This window comes from Lolium perenne, chromosome 2 (genome assembly GCF_019359855.2).
Source record: "Lolium perenne isolate Kyuss_39 chromosome 2, Kyuss_2.0, whole genome shotgun sequence".
Lineage (NCBI taxonomy): Eukaryota > Viridiplantae > Streptophyta > Magnoliopsida > Poales > Poaceae > Lolium > Lolium perenne.
In genome coordinates, this window is record NC_067245.2 from 207,871,179 (window position 1) to 207,890,396 (window position 19,218).

Sequence of the window (19,218 nt, forward strand, 5' to 3'; positions counted from 1 at the left end):
TTATCGATACGTCGGAGACGTATCAGTATCCCCAAGCTTAGTTTCTGCTCGTCCCGAGCAGGTAAACGATAACAAAGATAATTTCTGGAGTGACATGCCATCATAACCTTGATCATACTATTGTAAACATATGTAATGAATGCAGCGATCCAAACAATGTAAATGACATGAGTAAACAATTGAATCATAAAACAAAGACTTTTCATGAATAGTACTTCAAGACAAGCATCAATAAGTCTTGCATAAGAGTTAACTCATAAAGCAATAATTCATAGTAAAGGTATTGAAGCAACACAAAGGAAGATGAAGTTTCAGCGGTTGCTTTCAACTTGTAACATGTATATCTCATGGATAGTTGTCAATGCAAAGTAATATAATAAGTGCAATATGCAAGTATGTAGAAATCAATGCACAGTTCACACAAGTGTTTGCTTTTTGAGGTGGGAGGAAATAGGTAAACTGGCTCAACATAAAAGTAGAAGAATGGCCCTTCGCAGAGGGAAGCAGGGATTAAATCATGTGCTAGAGCTTTTATTTTGAAAACATAAAGAGAGCATAAAAAGTAAAGTTTTGAGAGGTGTTTGTTGTTGTCAACGAATGGTAATGGGTACTCCAACTACCTCGCCAACCAGACTTTCAAGAGCGGCTCCCATGAAGGACGTTATCTCTACCAGCAAGGTAGATCATCCCTCTTCTCTTTTTTTTACACACGTACTTTAGTTTTATTATGGGTGACACTCCCCCCAACCTTTGCTTACACAATCCATAGCTAACCGAATCCTCGGGTGCCTTCCATCAATCTCATACCATGGAGGAGTGTCTATTTGCAAAATTAAGTTGCTTACTGATGAATCAGAGAAAAACATGTGAAGAGAATTATTAATGAAGTTTGATTAATCGGGGCTGGGAACCCCGTTGCCAGCTCTTTTTGCAAAATTATTGGATAAGCGGATGTGCCACTAGTCCATTATGAAAGTCCGTCAAAAGTAAATGACAAGGTTGAAAGATATACACCACATACTTCCTCATGAGCTATAAAACATTAACACAAATTGAGAAGCATTTTGAAGGTTTAAAGGTAGCACATGAAGCAATTTACTTTGGAATGGCGGAGAAATACCATGTAGTAGGTAGGTATGGTGGACACAAATGGCATAGTTTTTGGCTCAAGAATTTTGGATGCACGAGAAGTATTCCCTCTCAGTACAAGGCTTAGGATAGCAAGGTTATTTGAAACAAACACAAGGATGAAGCGGTGCAGCAAAACTCACATAAAAGACATATTGTAAACATTATAAGACTCTACACCGTCTTCCCTGTTGTTCAAACTCTTTACTAGAAATTATTTAGACCTTAAAGAGACCAATTATGCAAACCAAATTTTAGCAAGCTCTATGTATTTCCTCATTAATAGGTGCAAAGTATATGATGCAAGAGCTTAAACATGAGCACAACAATTGCCAAGTATCACATTATCCAAGACATTTTAGAATTACTACATGTAGCATTTCCCGTTTCCAACCATATAACAATTAACGAAGCAGTTTCAACCTTCGCCATGAAAATTAAAAGCTAAGAACACATGTGTTTATATGAACCAGCGGAGCGTGTCTCTCTCCCACACAAGCATTTATTCAAACAAAAACAGAAACAAAAGCACACAGACGCTCCAAGCAAAGTACATAAGATGTGGCCGAATAAAAATATAGTTTCAAGAGAAGGAACCTGATAATTTGTCGATGAAGAAGGGGATGCCTTGGGCATCCCCAAGCTTAGATGCTTGAGTCTTCTTGAAATATGCAGGGATGAACCACCGGGGCATCCCCAAGCTTAGAGCTTTCACTCTTCTTGATCATATTATATCATCCTCCTCTCTTGACCCTTGAAAACTTCCTCCACACCAAACTCGAAACAAACTCATTAGAGGGTTAGTGCATAATCAAAAATTCACATGTTCAGAGGTGACACAATCATTCTTAACACTTCTGGACATTGCCCAAAGCTTCTGAAAGTTAATGGAACAAAGAAATCCATTCAACACAGCAAAAGAGGCAATGCGAAATAAAAGGCAGAATCTGTCAAAACAGAACAGTCCGTAAAGACGAATTTTATTGAGGCACCAGACTTGCTCAAATTAAAATGCTCAAATTTAATGAAAGTTGCGTACATATCTGAGGATCACTCACGTAAATTGGCATAATTTTCTGAATTACCTACAGAGAATTGGGCCCAGATTCGTGACAGCAATAAATCTGTTTCTGCGCAGTAATCCAAATCTAGTATGAACCTTACTATCAAAGACTTTACTTGACACAACAATGCAACAAAACTAAGATAAGGAGAGGTTGCTACAGTAGTAAAAACTTCCAAAACACAAATATAAAACAAAATTACTGTAGTAAAATAAACACATGGGTTATCTCCCAAGAAGTTCTTTCTTTGTAGCCATTAAGATGGGCTCAGCAGTTTTAATGATGCACTCGCAAGAAATAGTATTTGAAGCAAAAGAGAGCATCAAGAAGCAAATTCAAAACACATTTAAGTCTAACATGCTTCCTATGCATAGGAATCTTGTAAATAAACAAGTTCATGAAGCATAATGCAACGAGCATAGAAAGACTAGACAAGCACAACTTCAAAAATTTCAGCACATAGAGAGGTGTTTTAGTAACATGAAAATTTCTACAACCATATTTTCCTCTCTCATAAAGATTTTCAGTAGCATCATGAGCAAACTCAACAATATAACTATCACATAAAGCATTCTTATCATGAGTCTCATGCATAAAATTATTACTCTCCACATAAGCATAGTCAATTTTATTAGTAAAAGCGGGAGCAAATTCAACAAAGTAGCTATCATTATTATTCTCATTATCAAATATAGGAGGCATATTGTATTCATAATCAAATTTATCCTCCATAACAGGTGGCACCAAAAGACCAATATCATTATAATCATCATAAATAGGAGGCAAAGTATCATCAAAGAAAATTTCCTCCTCAATGCCCAGGGGACTAAAAAGATCATGCTCATCAAAACCAGCTTCCCCAAGCTTAGAATTTTCCATATCATTAGCAACAACGGTGTTCAAAGTGTTCATACTAATATGTTCCATGGGTTTTTTAATTTTCGGATCAAACCATCCATGTCTTAAATCAGGAAATAGAATAAGAAGCTCATTGTTGTCCATTATGCCTAACTAGTGTAAACAAGAAACAAAAAGATGCAATTGCAGGATCTAAAGGAAATAGCTCGAGCACACACACAACGGCGCCAGAAAAGTACTTAGTTACCTGAAACCGAAGTATGAGTGCCTTTTACCTATCCTCCCCGGCAACGGCGCCAGAAAAGTGCTTGATGTCTACGGGTGCTTCTATTCTTGTAGACAGTGTTGGGCCTCCAAGAGCAGAGGTTTGTAGAACAGCAGCAAGTTTCCCTTAAGTGGATCACCCAAGGTTTATCGAACTCAGGGAGGAAGAGGTCAAAGATATCCCTCTCATGCAACCCTGCAACTACAAAGCAAGAAGTCTCTTGTGTCCCCAACACACCTAATAGGTGCACTAGTTCGGCGAAGAGATAGTGAAATACAGGTGGTATGAATGTATATGAGCAGTAGTAACGGCGCCAGAAAAGTGCTTTGCCCAGGACTGGCGTGTGATGGATGGTGGTAATATTGCGGACAGTACAGATGCGATAGAAACGATAAACAAGCAGCGATAGCAGTATTTAGGAACAAGGCCTAGGGATCATACTTTCACTAGTGGACACTCTCAACTTTGATCACATAACAGAATAAATAGATAGATGCTAGACTCTACACTCTCTTGTTGGATGATGAACACCACTAACTGTGTAGGATTACACGAACCCTCAATGCCGGAGTTAACAAGCTCCACAATATTCGATGTTCATATTTAAGTAACCTTAGAGTGCATGACTGATCAACATAACCAAACCAAGTACTAACATAGCATGCACACTGTCACCTTCACGCTACGAAAGGAGGCATAGATCACATCAATACCATCATAGTAATAGTTAACTTCATAATCTACAAGAGATCACAATCATAGCCTACGCCAAGTACTACACGATCCACACACTGTCACCATTACACCGTGCAGGAGGAATAAACTACTTTAATAACATCACTAGAGTAGCACACAGATAAATTGTGATACAAAACACATTGCAATCATAAGCACTTCACTATGCCATTCATAACAGTGAATAAGTATTCTGTGAAATATAGCCTAAGAGACCCACACGGTGCACACACTGTCACCTTTACACACGTGGGACAAGGAGTCTCCGGAGATCACATAAGTAAAATCCACTTGACTAGCACAATGACATCTAGATTACAAGCATCATCATATGAATCTCAATCATGTAAGGCAGCTCATGAGATTATTGTATTGAAGTACATAGGGAGAGAGATGAACCACATAGCTACCGGTACAGCCCTTAGCCTCGATGGAGAACTACTCCCTCCTCATGGGAGACAGCAGCGTTGATGAAGATGGCGGTGGTGATGATGGAGAAGCCTTCCGGGGGCACTTCCCCGTCCCGGCGTGCGAACGAGAGACTCCTGTCCCCCAGATCTTGGCTTCGCGATGGCGGCGGCTCTGGAAGGTTTCTCGTACCGTGGCTTTTCCGTATCGAAGATTTAGGTCAGGGACCTTTTTATAGGCGAAGAGGCGGCGTCAGAAGGTCAACGAGGCGACGACACAACAGGGGGGCGCGGGCCCCCCTTAGCCGCGCCAGGGTGTCATCTGGTGGGCCTGTGGCCCCTCTCTGGCGACTCTCGGGTGTTCTGGAAGCTTCGTCCAATTCTAAGACTCTGGGCATTGATTTCGTCCAATTCCGAGAATATTTCCTTACTAGGATTTCTGAAACCAAAAACAGCAGAAAACAGGAACTGGCACTTCGGCATCTCGTCAATAGGTTAGTTCCGGAAAACGCATAAATATGACATAAAGTATGCATAAAACATGTAGATATCATCAATAATGTAGCATGGAACATAAGAAATTATCGATACGTCGGAGACGTATCAGTGGGCAATGGAACCATGGTATGTGTTGATATGGTGGAGGTTCCATTGCAAGGGTTCTACTCATATAGGACTAATCACCAATGTCATCTAGTGATTCTAGCGCCGTACATTTCGCGTTAAACATGAGATCTATAATGGCTATGGGGAAGTCAGCTGTATCTTTTCCCTTCTGCATATCAACGAACTTGATAGAGCCTGGCTGGGTGTTGGGACCATTTTTGATCTGTTTATCTCCGTCCATCGTATTGCTTGCCACCGAAGATGTCGACGATGTTGAACGTGCCATCGAGATCAGCTCCTTAACACCTCTAATTCCCACAGACGATGCCAATTACTGACCTAGGCATCCCCAATGGGCCTACCGAAGATGGTACCCGGGGTTTACTGAAGGCCCATAAGTCGACGAATACGAAGCTCGGAAGCCCAATTTGTTGTTGATATGGAAAGATAGAATTGTATTAGGAATAAAGAGATTTGTAACTTTACGGGTCGAACTCAAAGAGTCTCCCGGAATATGTAACTTGTACAATACGAAACCCTCGGCTCCGCCTCCTATATAAGGGGGAGTCGAGGGACGAAGAAAGGATCGATTTCATTGTCAACATAACCCTAGTTTTCTAGCAGTCGAGTACTTTTTCGGCTGAACCCTCGAGATCTACTTGCCCTCTACTTCCACGAAAACCCTAGTCTACAATCCGTAGGCATTGACAAGTCGATACCTTGTCAACCGCAGTAGGTTGGGAAATCCTTTTAAATCCCCATCCATGTGGATGAGAGCGCTATAACCGTCTATGAGGGATTGTCCATAGTACATCGGGAGTAAAGCCGTATGATCGGGAGAAGTCTACCGGGAATGTACGGATGGACAAAATGGTGGGTATGCAGGGTCGCGAAGAAGGAAGTGATTGGCTTGGATCTTACACCTGGCCCCACACCAAGGAAGTGTGGACGAGAAACGCGTCTCGGTTGGTATCAAGGATAAGTTCTCTTATGGGGAAAGTAATGCACCTTTGCAGAGTATATCAAATTGTGGATGTCACTCCCTGTTCCGGGAAGGGAACTACAAACGCGGCAGAAAAGGAACTCCATGAAGTTCTGGTAAACCTGTGAAGACTAGCGGGCATAGTTTTCAGAATCAAATAAACCTTTTGAAGAAATGTTTTCGAAACATGCATTGACCTGAGATTTTCTGATCAATGGTCGTAGCTAGTGCATCAAACACCTTTTCTCTTTTGACTTGCTGAGTACCTCAGTACTCACTTTCTTTCGACACCCTTGCTAGACTGTGACAATGAAGTGGAGGCCAATGGCGGAGCACTAGAAGGAGACTACGAACTGGTCTATGAGGAACCTGATCTGGACTACGGAATAGTCTACAGAGCTGACAACAATGAGGCGGAGGAGTAGTGTCTTATCCTAGACATCTTAGAGCCGAGCAGCGTAGTAGCTTACCTAAATAAGTTGCTGAGCTCAGTTTGATCTTTCGAGTTGTAAAAGTACTTCAGTAGTATCTTAGGGTGTTCTCATCGGACTTGTGAGAATACCAACTTGTTAAGACCATGATTGTAATATAACCTAGAGTGTTATGACCTGCAATGTTTCTGTTGTACCACTCTGAGGGATGTGATATTTGTGAAGAAGTCCCTTGATGAAGCTCATATCAACGACTTGTATACTGCAACATGCAGTGGTATGCTGGGTCACCACAACCCGCCTGGCAGGGACCCTGGCTCGAGGCGCGAAATCACAACAACTGCCGGGGAGGGAAACCGCCGGAGTGGCAACCGCGCCGATCGACGCGCGAACCGCCAAAATGGAGCGTCGAACCGCCGCGGAAGAGCAACCGCAGCCCTCTTCGTTATACGCGTCGCTATTAATCCCCGCTCAATAAGACCCATGCGCCTGCGCTAATTCATCTACAACCGGCCTTCCATTCATCTTCATCTCCAACACCGACGTGCCACCTACGTGAAGCCATGAGCAACCTATCATTGCCATCGGACACCGACAGCGAGGGGAAGCCACCGGGATGGTGGCATTGGTGGGATAGAGCTGCCACGCCGAGCAGCTCTAGCTTCCCGCCAACGGAGCGCGTGGAGGATGGAGAGGCCATCGCCAACGACGGCCAGGATGAGGAGGGGGACGCCATTGGCCACGAAGGCCAGGATGACGAGGAGGAAAAGGAAGAGGATTCAGATGCAAGGTGGACACGGCTGGAGGCGGAGGAGGCGGTTGAGGAGGCGGCGGCGGCAAGGAAGGAGGCGAGGGCACAGATGGAGGCTCATCATCCATTCACCAATGACGAGGAAGACCCCAATGACCACTCGTCGGAGGTGGACTCAAGCTCGTCGGACGCGTCGACCGCCAGTACCTCTTCGGAGGAGGTGACGAGCAGGAAGCGCGTCCGTGAGGATGACGAGGCAAGGCCTACAAACAAGAAGTAGCTAGTTTAAAAATTTGTATGTTTTGGTAGTTTGTATGTTTAATTTGTTTGAACTTGTTTCACTAATTTCAAAATATCGATTCTACTTAGAAATGTGAGGACAACGAATTTATACTTCACATGGCATGATCAAACACTCGTTGGAGATACTTCGCATAGGCAGCCATGGAAGCAATTTGGGAAGGGGTTCATGCAAACTTTAACCAAAGAAGTATCTCCAAATTCTACTTAGAAATGTGTCGGGCTGCTGGGGTTGTCCCCCCGATGGAAACAAACAATTTGCGCCTAGTGACTATTTCGGCATCCGTGGGCCGACGGAAACGGACGCGCGCGGACAATTTAGACGTCTGAAATGTGTCGCTCTGTTGAAGATGCCCTTAGGTGTAGTGCAGAGCGTTGCTCGGGGAGGTGGGTAACCGAAAGATAGAAAAAAACTCCATGTGGTTTAGTTTTCATGAAATCGAGTGCGCCAGGGAGTGATCCTTGTTATTCTAAAAATCCATTATTATGACAACAAGTGTATATATTGTCTACCATCTATTCATTAATAATAAACAGATCCTTCTCACAAATATCATTCGAAAGCCATAACATTATCTAAATCTTAATTTGAAGACCGATGGACCATATAGATGTTGAAACTAAACCTTATTCATCAGTATCTATATTCTTGGTGAATACTCACTCGTTTCCAAACTACCCTGCATTTTAATTTCTGTAGAAGCTAAATATCTTAAGTTTGAAAGTACATTAAAACAATTACCAATGGGAAATGTATGTAAACTGCATGTACATTTTATAATAATTGTAAAATATTGATATTATATCGTAAATAATGATATACTTTTGTATGTGCTTAATCAGATTTTACAAAGTTTGACTTTTAGCAAAGCTAAAATACGGGGTAATTTGGAAGGGGTGTTTTCTTTATTATGACCCGTAAATTTTTTTTTACCTACTACATCTAATCTAAAATGAGCGATGATCCGAAAATTATTTTTGGTAATCAAATTTAAGCATCGAAATTGAATTACAATATTTATCTTGAAGCATATCTTTACAATCTTTAAGCATAAAAACTGATGGCTAAATTAAGTATCATCTCGATGCCGATAATGTGATTGCGACCGATATCCTACAAGACTTAAAAGTCCGACTGGAAGTAGCTGCTCCCCTTGGCTTTAATTTGCGACGCACATGAAGTTACGTTAGTATTCACCGTCGAGTCATCAAACCCGTCAACTAGTTCAGAGTAGAGCCTCGTAATTATTAGGAGGAAACGTAGGAATACCAGAACCTAAGAATTGAAGAATATAGTCAAAAGAAGAAGTAGAATTGTGCAGTATATGCCAGACGTTGGAGGAATAGTGCATCTATCACGATCAAAATGCAGAAAATATCTCATGCGTGAAAAAGCACAAGCAATTCCCTGCAAGGATAAAAATCTACCCTGAAAGATCCAACGGTCGCACTCCTTCCGGACGCACTTGGCACGCACCTAGACGGCGTGTTCGCCGGGCGATCCATGAAACGACGGCGAAAAAGGGAAAGCATGCGCGGCTACAAGCAGCCGGCGCGCGGGAGTTTGGGTCGAGGGAGAATTCACTGCACGTTCTCGTCAAATATTTACCCGGTCGGGTCAGTTCTCAGTTGGTTGGTGAAGAAGGCCAAAGGAGCTGTCAGTTTAATTTTGATCTGACGCAGATCCAAGATCCAACCAACCCCCCGTCGTCTCCATCGGTCGCGAAATCCCGACGAATCCTTCGTTCCACGCGTGCCCACATGCCAATGCCATCCCCCACCAACCCCTGCTCGAGCAGGAGCAGAGCTCAAGTCCACCACTCAATGGCCACCTATATATCCCCTCCCACCCTCCCCTTCCCCTCTCAGCTTCTTCCATCGAAGCTTACTCAATCCACTAGTTGTAGTTTTCTCTTTACCTTTTCTAGCTAGTTACCCGGCAGCAGCTACCGGCATTACCAACCAGAGAGACTATACCAAGCTAGCCAAGAAGCGGAGCAAGAGCTGACCCATGGCTGCCGCGAGTTTGATCAAGGCGCCCATCGGGCAGAATCCTAGGCTGGCGTGCCAAGCTCCGGGCAGGAGCCGTGGATCAGTCAGGTGCTCGCTAAGCTCGGTCGTGGGCGGCCGGAGCGAGTGGCTCAGCAGCTGCGCCGTCCTCTCCAGCAAGGTGGCCGCGCTCGGCCCGCACTCCGTCAACGGCCACGCATCGCCGGCGCCTACTCCCGCTCCCGCTCCCGAAGGCACGGTGCTGGACCTGATCCCCGTGAGCAGCCTGACCGGCGGCGCCAAGAAGAACCTGCCGGTGCCGCTCCGCATCGCGGACCTGTCCCCGGCGCCGATGCACGGGTCGGAGCTGCGCGTGGCGTACCAGGGCGTGCCCGGCGCGTACAGCGAGAAGGCGGCGGGGAAAGCCTACCCGGCCTGCGACGCCATCCCCTGCGACCAGTTCGAGGTGGCCTTCCAGGCGGTGGAGCTGTGGATCGCGGACCGCGCCGTGCTCCCCGTGGAGAACTCGCTGGGCGGCAGCATCCACCGCAACTACGACCTGCTCCTCCGCCACCGCCTCCACATCGTCGGCGAGGTGCAGCTCCCCGTGCACCACTGCCTGCTGGCCCTCCCGGGGGTGCGCAAGGAGAGCATCACCCGCGTCATCAGCCACCCGCAGGCGCTGGCGCAGTGCGAGCACACCATCACGCGCATGGGCCTCAACGTCGTCCGCGAGGCCTTCGACGACACCGCCGGTGCCGCCGAGTACATCGCCACCAACGGGCTCCGCGACACGGCCGCCATCGCGTCGTCGCGCGCCGCCGAGCTTTACGGCATGGAGGTGCTCGCCGACGGCATCCAGGACGACTCGGGCAACGTGACCCGGTTCGTGATGCTGGCAAGGGAGCCCATCGTGCCGCGCACCGACCGGCCCTTCAAGACCAGCATCGTGTTCGCGCACGACAAGGAGGGCACCTCCGTGCTCTTCAAGGTGCTCTCGGCGTTCGCCTTCCGGGACATCTCCCTCACCAAGATCGAGAGCAGGCCGCACCGCCACCGCCCCATCCGCCTCGTCGACGACGCCAACCGCGGCACCGCCAAGCACTTCGAGTACATGTTCTACATCGACTTCCAGGCCTCGCTCGCCGAGCCCCGGGCGCAGAACGCGCTCGCCGAGGTCCAGGAGTTCACCTCCTTCCTGCGGGTGCTCGGGAGCTACCCCATGGACATGACCCCCATGACCGCCGGTTCCTCCTCCACCGTTGTATCGTCCGATTCGTAGCCACCTTCCTCCTCTTGATTACTCCCTACGCCGGTGTAGAGCCGATCGAGCTGCTGAGGAGAAACAGTGGAGTAGGCACGTACGCCGGTGAATCTGTGGTCATGTCGTCCTACTCCTCCCTCGTTGCCGGCTAGCTAGCAGGGATAATTCATTTTGTTCTTCCTGCATGTTCTTGTCATAATAGTACGTGGTGTAATCGTGCCATTTGTGCCAGTAAATCCGGAGTAAATATCCATTGAGATACTATATGAACCCTCGCGCCATTTCCTGTGTTGAAATTCGCGGCTACGTACATTGACGTGCTAGCTTACTTGCTTTGTCAAAGCAAAACGGGTAGTAGGTGGCAATGGCACATTCTTCGCTCCTTCCTCGTTCCTTCTCACCTTTCGTTGTGGCCTTATTTTTTGGTAGTTGGCTGCACGACCTCGTGCCTCGTCTCGTCTGGCAAGCTAGCTTCCCATAGCACACGCACGCACGTTTGCTCGGAAATAGAATTGCCGGTCAGCAAAACAAGCTGGTAATGAAGGGAACTGATGCGGTCATAGTGGGCATGCGCATCGTCGTGGCTTTAACTTTTCCGAGAAAAGAAAAAGAGGACGGTGATGAACTACTCCATTGAAAATAACATATGCGTCCGTGGCCTCATTGGTCATTTGCCCACATGTTTGTGGTGGGACAAACGTAACAAGTATTCAGTGGCATGAGTACTCGACAGATAAATAAACCAGGCGGAGCCCAGGACATCGACGCGCCATCTGCACGATGCCCACGCAGCCCAACAACAACAAGAAAACAATCGTGGACCATTTCTCCATCGATCGTTCTCTCCACAAGAACGAACAAGTGCCATATATAATACGCTGCCTCGCCACATAAACCACTATGCCTTTCTGGACAGAATCTGGAGAAGAATATATTTTTCCACATGCTTACTTGCCACTGAATATTTATGTAAAGAACAACGACTGGTCCAGCGGAAAAGACGCAACCTCACAAGCAGCTGGAGCAGCCACCACGTGCACCTGATACAAGAGAAATGTGCTCAATTGGAATTGGAAATTTATCGACGATAATACAAGAAGTTCACTAATAGTTCATCGGCTCTCCCAGGCGGGCTCAGTACTTCAGTAGTCAGTAATATCCACCTAGCGTTCTTGTGAGTGATAAGGAATGCAGATTTTGTGATGAGGATGAAACTATTCATCACTTGTTCTTTTTTATGTTCAGCTGCCAAATATGTTTGTAGTGTGATAAGTTGGTTCTTTCGGATTAGGGATAGACCTGGCAATTATTTTCATTGGGTGGGAAATTTCTGAAAGGGAAAAGGAATATTCATGTGGTGGGCTTAGCTGCTTTGTGTTGGACTATCTAGAAGTTAAGAAATAGAGACTGCTTTGAAAAGAAGTTGATAAAAAAAATCCCATGGGAATAATTTGTTATGCTTGCTCGTTCCTCAAATAATAGGCAGGTCTCCAGAAGGAGTCGGAGAAGATTGAAATTCAGAAAGGCGCTAAAATGATTCAGAACACTGCTCTGATGATCCACAAGTCCTCCATCTCCTCCAGGTTGAGCATCAGGATGCCTCTTCAGATGATGATGATGCTTGACCATCTTATCCTTTCTGAAGAGTAATAAAGGAGCATGAGTTCGTGGAGCTCAAATGTAGATTTTCGCTACTTTTTTTTTTTGCCTGGAGAATTTGAACTTGTAAACATTTTCTGGGGGTGTTACCTGGATGTACTTCTCGCTTTGGTTGTGTTGATGTGAATCTTTTAGACTAAATATCCTTGGTAGTTGCCTGTGACATTGTTCTGTTATCTCCAATAGTGGAACCCGGAGCTTTATAAGCATCGGATGAGAAAAAGATCCATCTAGAGCTCTAAGGAGAATGCTAATTTGCTTTTACCATGTAGATTCATGCAGCATCTGGGTTTTGAATTTTTGATGCGCCCTAGTGGTGATGGAGCCTGCAACCAGTAACCATCTTGCGTCATGAAGAAAAAATGACACGAGGTCCTAGTTAATTTTATTACTAAATCGCGACAAGTAATTTGGAGGCGAGGGAGTAGTATATATTGCTCTTCATGTACTTAACGTCATCTTGGTATCATTCATTTACTTAAAATGTTTAAGTCTGGCTATTGCTCGCAATAGCTTCTCCGAAAGGAAAAAAATGATACTAATGTTTCCTGGATGTCAAAATAATTTTCAAAAAATTTAGACATGTTAAATTGTTGCAGGGTCATAGTTCTACTTTTGTTAATGGAAAAAAAAATGTTCTAGTCATTGACGGGAATATAATACTCCCTCCGTCCGTTAATAGATGTCTAGTGGTTCGTCTAAATTTGGATGTAAATATCATTGGTGGTTGATCTATCAGCTTATGTTGGGTGTATAGGGTGTTAGATTGATTTCAAAAACTTGGAAGTAGTAGATTTTTTTCTTTAGTTTTGCTGTTGCCCCTGGCGTGCCTGTGACATTGTTCTGTTATCTCCAATAGTGGAACCCGGAGCTTTATAAGCCTCGGATGAGAAAAAAATCCATCTACAGCTCTAAGGAGAATGCTAATTTGCTTTTTACCATGTAGATTCATGCAGCATCTGGATTTTGATGCGCCCTAGTGGGGATGGAGCCTGCAACCAGTAACCATCTTGCGTCATGAAGAAAAAATGATACGAGGTCCTAGTTAATTTTGTTACTAAATCCGCGACAAGTAATTTGGAGGTGAGGGAGTAGTATATATTGCTCTTCATGTACTTAACGTCATCTTGGTATCATTCATTTACTTAAAATGTTTAAGTCTGGCTATTGCTCGCAATAGCTTCTCCTCAAAAGAAAAAAAAAAAGCTTCTCCGAAAGGAAAAAAAAAAGATACTAATGTTTCCTGGATGTCAAAATAATTTTCAAAAAAATTAGACATGTTAAATTGTTGCAGGGTCATAGTTCTACTCCTGGAGTACTTTTGTTAATGGAAAAAATTTTCTACTCATTGATGGGAATTTAATACTAGAAAAAGCAATCAGTTTTACCATGCAGAACAAGAGGTTAGTTCTTGTGAACCAAAAGTTTGAACCAAAAAAAGAAGGTGGTCAATCCGTATATACCATAAGACTAACCAAAATTTATGGACCTTCATGTGTGACTCGATGGGAACTACACGTGAGTAGAATCTCGTGTGTGAGTATGACTCACTCGATAAGGACTATATGTGCACACAAATAGGGCAATATCAAGTTTTATAAAATTGCAAAAAACGAGACTTAAACGAAAACATCTGCTTTGATAACATGTTATGGATGCGACTTGTATTTCCCCGACTGAGGCCATCGGCCAGAACATATACAAGTACAAGTCTGATAACTATGCAGAAAACTCTTATACAATGGGAAAAACACACATCAATATAAACTATTCTTACAGTGATGTGCTTTTGTAGAGTACTGAGTTTTTTTTCCAGGACACAAAAACTTGCAAGCATGTTAGAGACTCGGATGCAGGTGCACCCATGAGGCAAAACGTTGCTCTCATTCACGACATCATGCTTGATTAAACTGATTTTTGCAGCATATTTGGTAACTTTGGAATCGAGTATGGAATTTTATTTAGTGTTTTGGTGTGAAGTCAACGAGGACCTCTTCTGTCCAGAACCGTACAGAGCCTGAGAGAGCTGGTGCCAGGGTCACTATCCAAGATAAAGCAGTTTTTGGCTTCTGTTATGGTTATCTACATCGTAGGTCCCATAGGCCTCGTCCTTAATCAGCAGCATTCCTCCTGGGGTCCTCTCTCATAGAATGACACTTTTGTCTCCATATCATTCGTCGAGCGTAGCCTCATGACACGGATTGGCCATTCTGCTTGCCAGTTGCCGTTGTGCAGCAGCATAATTTGCCTCAAAGGGGAGGAAATTACAAAACCGCTCCTGTGATGACAAACTAAGCTCGCAAGTTTATTCGTTCAATGGATCGACATAGCGATCATTATTCCATGCAACAATTACATATTCTTCTCCTTGGACACTATGGTGTTTGCCCGAATAAGAAAGAAAAATGTCAGAAATTTTATAGTTCCCAAGCATCAAAATGGCCGGTACAACACACAATGGAAACAGTTACACAGTTACAGTGGCTTCGATCTCTTGCAGTCTGAGGGTAACAGCTCTCTTGTGCGCTTCTAGCCCTTCGACTTCTGCCATCTTTGCGACGTGAGGACCGAGCCTCCTCAGCCCTTCTTCAGTCAGGGACTGGACAGTGATGTATTTGAGGAAAGAGTTCAGTGACACACCGCTGTACATCCTTGCGTAACCGTAGGTTGGAAGAACGTGGTTCGTTCCGCTGGCATAGTCACCCACACTCTCTGGGGTCCATTGCCCCAAGAAAACTGAGCCTGTAATTAGAACATTGAAATTCAGATTGGATCATGCAAGGAGTGGGATATGGATAAATATACATCAGGTCGGCTGCAACTAAGCACCGAAAACCATTCCTACCTGCGTTCTCGATGAGCTCCTCCCACTGCTCAGCGTCCTTCACATTGATGATCAAATGCTCGGGAGCATACATATTTGAGAATGATATTGCCTGAAAAGGAGGGCAAACAGGAGAGGTCAACAATCCTCAGGAACAAAAAGTAACCACATGGTTCTTAACCTATTTAATTTATGAAGTTTCATGACTTCGAACTTTTATAATGCAGTCATAAAGTACTATCTTCAGAAGTATCTGAGGACAAAGGTCACAAAATAATAGATTTTGCATCGCAAGCGAGCTGCATAGATGAATCTGGCGGTAACTAGCAAGGAATGACATGAACGAATGATTACCTCAACCATATCTCTGGCAAAAACAGTGAAACTGTGGCCAAGTGCTTTGGAAGCAAATTCTCCTCTAGGAAGAGCATCACACTGCTTGCTGACTTCTGCTTCGATGGCACCCAAATCAACACCATCTCCGGCAATAACTAGAACAACCTGACTATCTGGGCCATGTTCTGCCTACAAAATTGACCAACCAACAGTGATCTATTATCCTCAAGTTTGACATAGCAAATGATGGACAATGGTCAATTCAACAGACTTTTCAACACACCAAAGCAGAGTAAGACAAAAAGAAGATACCTGAGATAGCAAGTCAGCTGCAACATGGACTGGGTTTGCATATTTGTCAGCAATGACTAGAACTTCCGAAGGGCCAGCAGGCATGTCTATAGAGACCATAGCTTCGCTGTTCTGCAATCAAATAACAACGAGAATCACAAACACAATGAAGATGCCGGAAAGACATGATGGTCATGCTTTAGATAGAAAGAGCAGAAGAAACCTGAAGAATCATTTTAGCAGCTGTGACATACTGGTTGCCGGGCCCGAATATTTTCTCAACCTGCCAAGCCAGTGATAAAGTAGCAAATGAGACACGGCCATGGCATCTGATGAGTGCCCACATCTATATTTGCTTACAGATCTTTTGAGCAGGTTATTAACCTCTAAGATCATGATATAAAACTCACAACAACAATAAATTCAATCAAGTCCTATTTAGTCCCTAAACAAGGACATCCTGATACATCATATATGTTTCATGATAAAGACAGAATACCAACCCCCAACCCCCACTACAGATTTTAAACAAGCAACTGATAGTGATATAGATCTTGAGCACCTTTGGGCATGATGCAGTTCCCCACGCCATAGCTGAGATTGCCTGAAAGTAAAGAACATTAATAACATTGAACTACATAACAAAGCAAACAAAATCCCAAACTATTGTTCTACCTGTGCTCCCCCAGCTTTCAGTATGTGTGTAACACCAGCTTTTTGGGCACAGTAAAGAACCTCCTGCATGGAACAAGAATAATGCCCAGCGGTCCTCAGTTTCATCTTATAAAACAATTGCTTGAAAAACAGCTGCAGTTCCATGTCCTACAAAATGTACCTTACATATGCTACCATCACGACTAGGAGGTGTGGCAAGAACTACAGTTTTGCATCCAGCAATCTGTGCAGGCTGTTAAAAAAGTAGTCTACATGAGAAATTTCAGAAGGAACAACTAAAATCGATTCAGTAAGTTAAGAACGATTTGAATAAACAGGAGCATACCACGGCAAGCATCAACGCAGTTGAGGGTAGGACTGCAGTGCCACCTGGAACATATAGCCCGACAGAACCAATGCATCTTGTTATCCTTTTACATCTTACACCCTTCATACATTTGGGCGTGCACGAATTAATAAGCCTAAGCATACAAGTAAGGAGAATAATGTAAATGGAGACTCGAAAGCATCTCTCCTTCTCTTACTTTCATATTCTCAACTGTCTTCTCCGGCGACTTTTGTGCAGCATGGAAGGCATAAATATTGTCATATGCCACGTCGAAGGCTTCCTTTACAGCCGGATCAAGCTACAAATTCGATGAAGGTAAGACAGCCGAATACATATATCAACTGGAAAAAACCTATTGCAGGATCATCGGAATCCAGACACAGAATATACTAACATCAGGTTACCTATTTCTAAGGATTGGAAACATCTGTATGCAAGTAGATAAAGTGTATGGTGGCAATCTGCTACTAGAGAAATATGTAACTAAGCAAGCAACGTACTAACATGATAGAGAGACAAAATTGAAATTTATCTATGTGTGAACATTGTGGTTAAATGAGCAAGTCAAACTGCAGGACTTAGTTGCACAATGCAAAGATGATTACCTCTGCAACCGGAAGATCGCTAACGGGCACAACCGCGTTATCAAGCAAGACCTTGTCAAACTTTTCTGTATAACTGAACACGTGAAGTACAGCAAAGTAAGAAAATTTCTGCAACAGGCCATGAACAGAACGGTCAAACACCACAGAAAGTCAGCAACACTTACTCCTTCACCGCAGCATCACCTCTGACGCGCACATCTTCAACAATCGGATTCACCTAATCACACAAAGCAAAACCGCATGGTTGTTGTCAGACTAAGAGAAAATGTGGAGCTTCCATAGCCATGAATGATCTCAGTATTACCATACCGTGCTGAAAATGGAGGTGAAGTCGATGCGAGGGCGTGCCCTGAGGCCGCTAACCTCTGCATCACTGAGATCGGACAGCCTATACGACTTCATCGCGCAGGTAACACTCAGCACTGAAACCACTAAAAAAAAGAAGCTTAGCAACCAACGGGTACAGCAACAGAATAACGGGAGCACAAGAGGTCAAAAGGTCGCACCCGTGGATTTGGGGACTGTGGAGGAGGCGAGGCGGAGCCGATAGCCGCGACCAACGCTGGCGCCGCCAAGGAGCAGAGGCGGAGCGCGCAAGCTGCCCATCAATAGAGCCCGATTCAATTCTGAAGCGTTGGAGAGTCGGGAGCATGGGGGAGGATGCGGTAAGGTTAAACGGTGGCCCGGGCCCATGGATGAAGAACGGAGTGTAAGGGAGAGATACGAACCAAAACCAAACGGCGGCGGTGCAGGGTTTTACGGTCGGCGGCGAGGCGCGGCCTTGTAGTGGAAGGAGGTCGCCGCCGTCGCCGCCCCTGGTCTACTGGTATCCTGGCAGAGGAACTGAGCAGCTGCCGTCAGAAGGGATGGGACTCTGGGAGTGGCGGCTCAGGCCCCAGGGCCAGGGGAAATCGCTCGCGGCTGGTACTTGGCGATGCTGGCCCATTTAGGCCCAACACAGAAACGTTGGTGGAGTACTTACTGTCCACCCGAAAGTTGAAATAGCCTGGTAGGTGGCCTGTGTCGATCACTCGATCAGCTGCATGCAGCCATGTAGGGGCAGGCCGTATTTCTTTGTTCAGGTATATTGTTCCAGCGTATTTCCCTCTCACTTTTTTTTTCTTGTTTTCCTCCAACGACGCAGGCAAATGTTTTGCCAGAGTATCTTTTTCCCCCGCTAAACTCGCAAAGGGGGAAAAGGCATTCCGTGGCCGTGTTCGTTTACCCGATCGACGAAGCGTGCTTGGGTCGTTCATCATGCTTGGGTTTGGGTGGGAGAAGGAGGAAGACCGTGGCTGGACCGCCGAAGTGACTGACTTCCACGACGTGACGCACAGACCGCAACGGCACAGAGAAGGCATCGACGCAGGGGCGTACACTGAATCACTGATGCGCGCGCAATCGCAACTGGTCGGATCGATGGAGCAGAAATCCCTGTAACTGTAGAGTACTATGTTCCCTGCAACAGAAGCAACATCGCCGCTCGCAATTTATTCACCCATTGACGGCGTCTCTCTCCTGGTCCGAGATCTGCAGCAGCAGAAGAAGCACAGTTCCCCATTTTAATTCCGCGCAGGCACATGCGGGGCCGAGCCGAGGAAGAAGGTCTCGGTCGTCTACTCGTCTCGTCTCGGCTCGGCTCTAAAACCTGCAAGATCGCGAGCCGTCTGCGCGCGCGGGTGGCTGCTTACTCGCCGTCGCCGGCTCCACCGGGTCCCGT

General features: G+C 45.2%; 2 protein-coding genes across 5 annotated transcripts; one reads left to right on the plus strand and one right to left on the minus strand.

Moving 5' to 3' along the window:
- Positions 1-9,390: 9,390 nt before the first annotated feature.
- Positions 9,391-11,044, plus strand: LOC127334686 (arogenate dehydratase/prephenate dehydratase 6, chloroplastic). The gene has a single exon (XM_051361208.2). It carries the CDS (start codon positions 9,539-9,541, stop codon positions 10,796-10,798), a length of 1,260 nt encoding a protein of 419 aa, XP_051217168.1. The 5' UTR covers positions 9,391-9,538; the 3' UTR covers positions 10,799-11,044.
- Positions 11,045-14,720: 3,676 nt separating this feature from the next.
- LOC127334687 (histidinol dehydrogenase, chloroplastic) lies at positions 14,721-18,400 on the minus strand. Of its 4 annotated transcripts, none has more exons than XM_051361209.2 (15): positions 18,227-18,400; positions 18,005-18,124; positions 17,808-17,929; positions 17,663-17,715; positions 17,499-17,571; positions 17,090-17,191; positions 16,891-16,992; positions 16,726-16,797; positions 16,566-16,628; positions 16,453-16,494; positions 16,114-16,173; positions 15,912-16,022; positions 15,618-15,788; positions 15,285-15,375; positions 14,721-15,181 (listed from the first exon to the last, which is right to left on the minus strand). In XM_051361209.2, the coding sequence occupies exons 2-15, from the start codon at positions 18,102-18,104 to the stop codon at positions 14,907-14,909; spliced, it is 1,437 nt and encodes a 478-aa protein (XP_051217169.1). In that variant the 5' UTR covers positions 18,105-18,124; positions 18,227-18,400; the 3' UTR covers positions 14,721-14,906. The 4 variants fall into 4 exon arrangements, with proteins under 4 accessions (XP_051217169.1, XP_051217171.1, XP_051217172.1 ...); XM_051361211.2 differs by having other exon boundaries at positions 17,808-17,920; positions 18,005-18,096; positions 18,227-18,399; XM_051361212.2 differs by having other exon boundaries at positions 18,005-18,096; positions 18,227-18,399.
- Between the last annotated feature and the right edge of the window lie 818 nt (positions 18,401-19,218).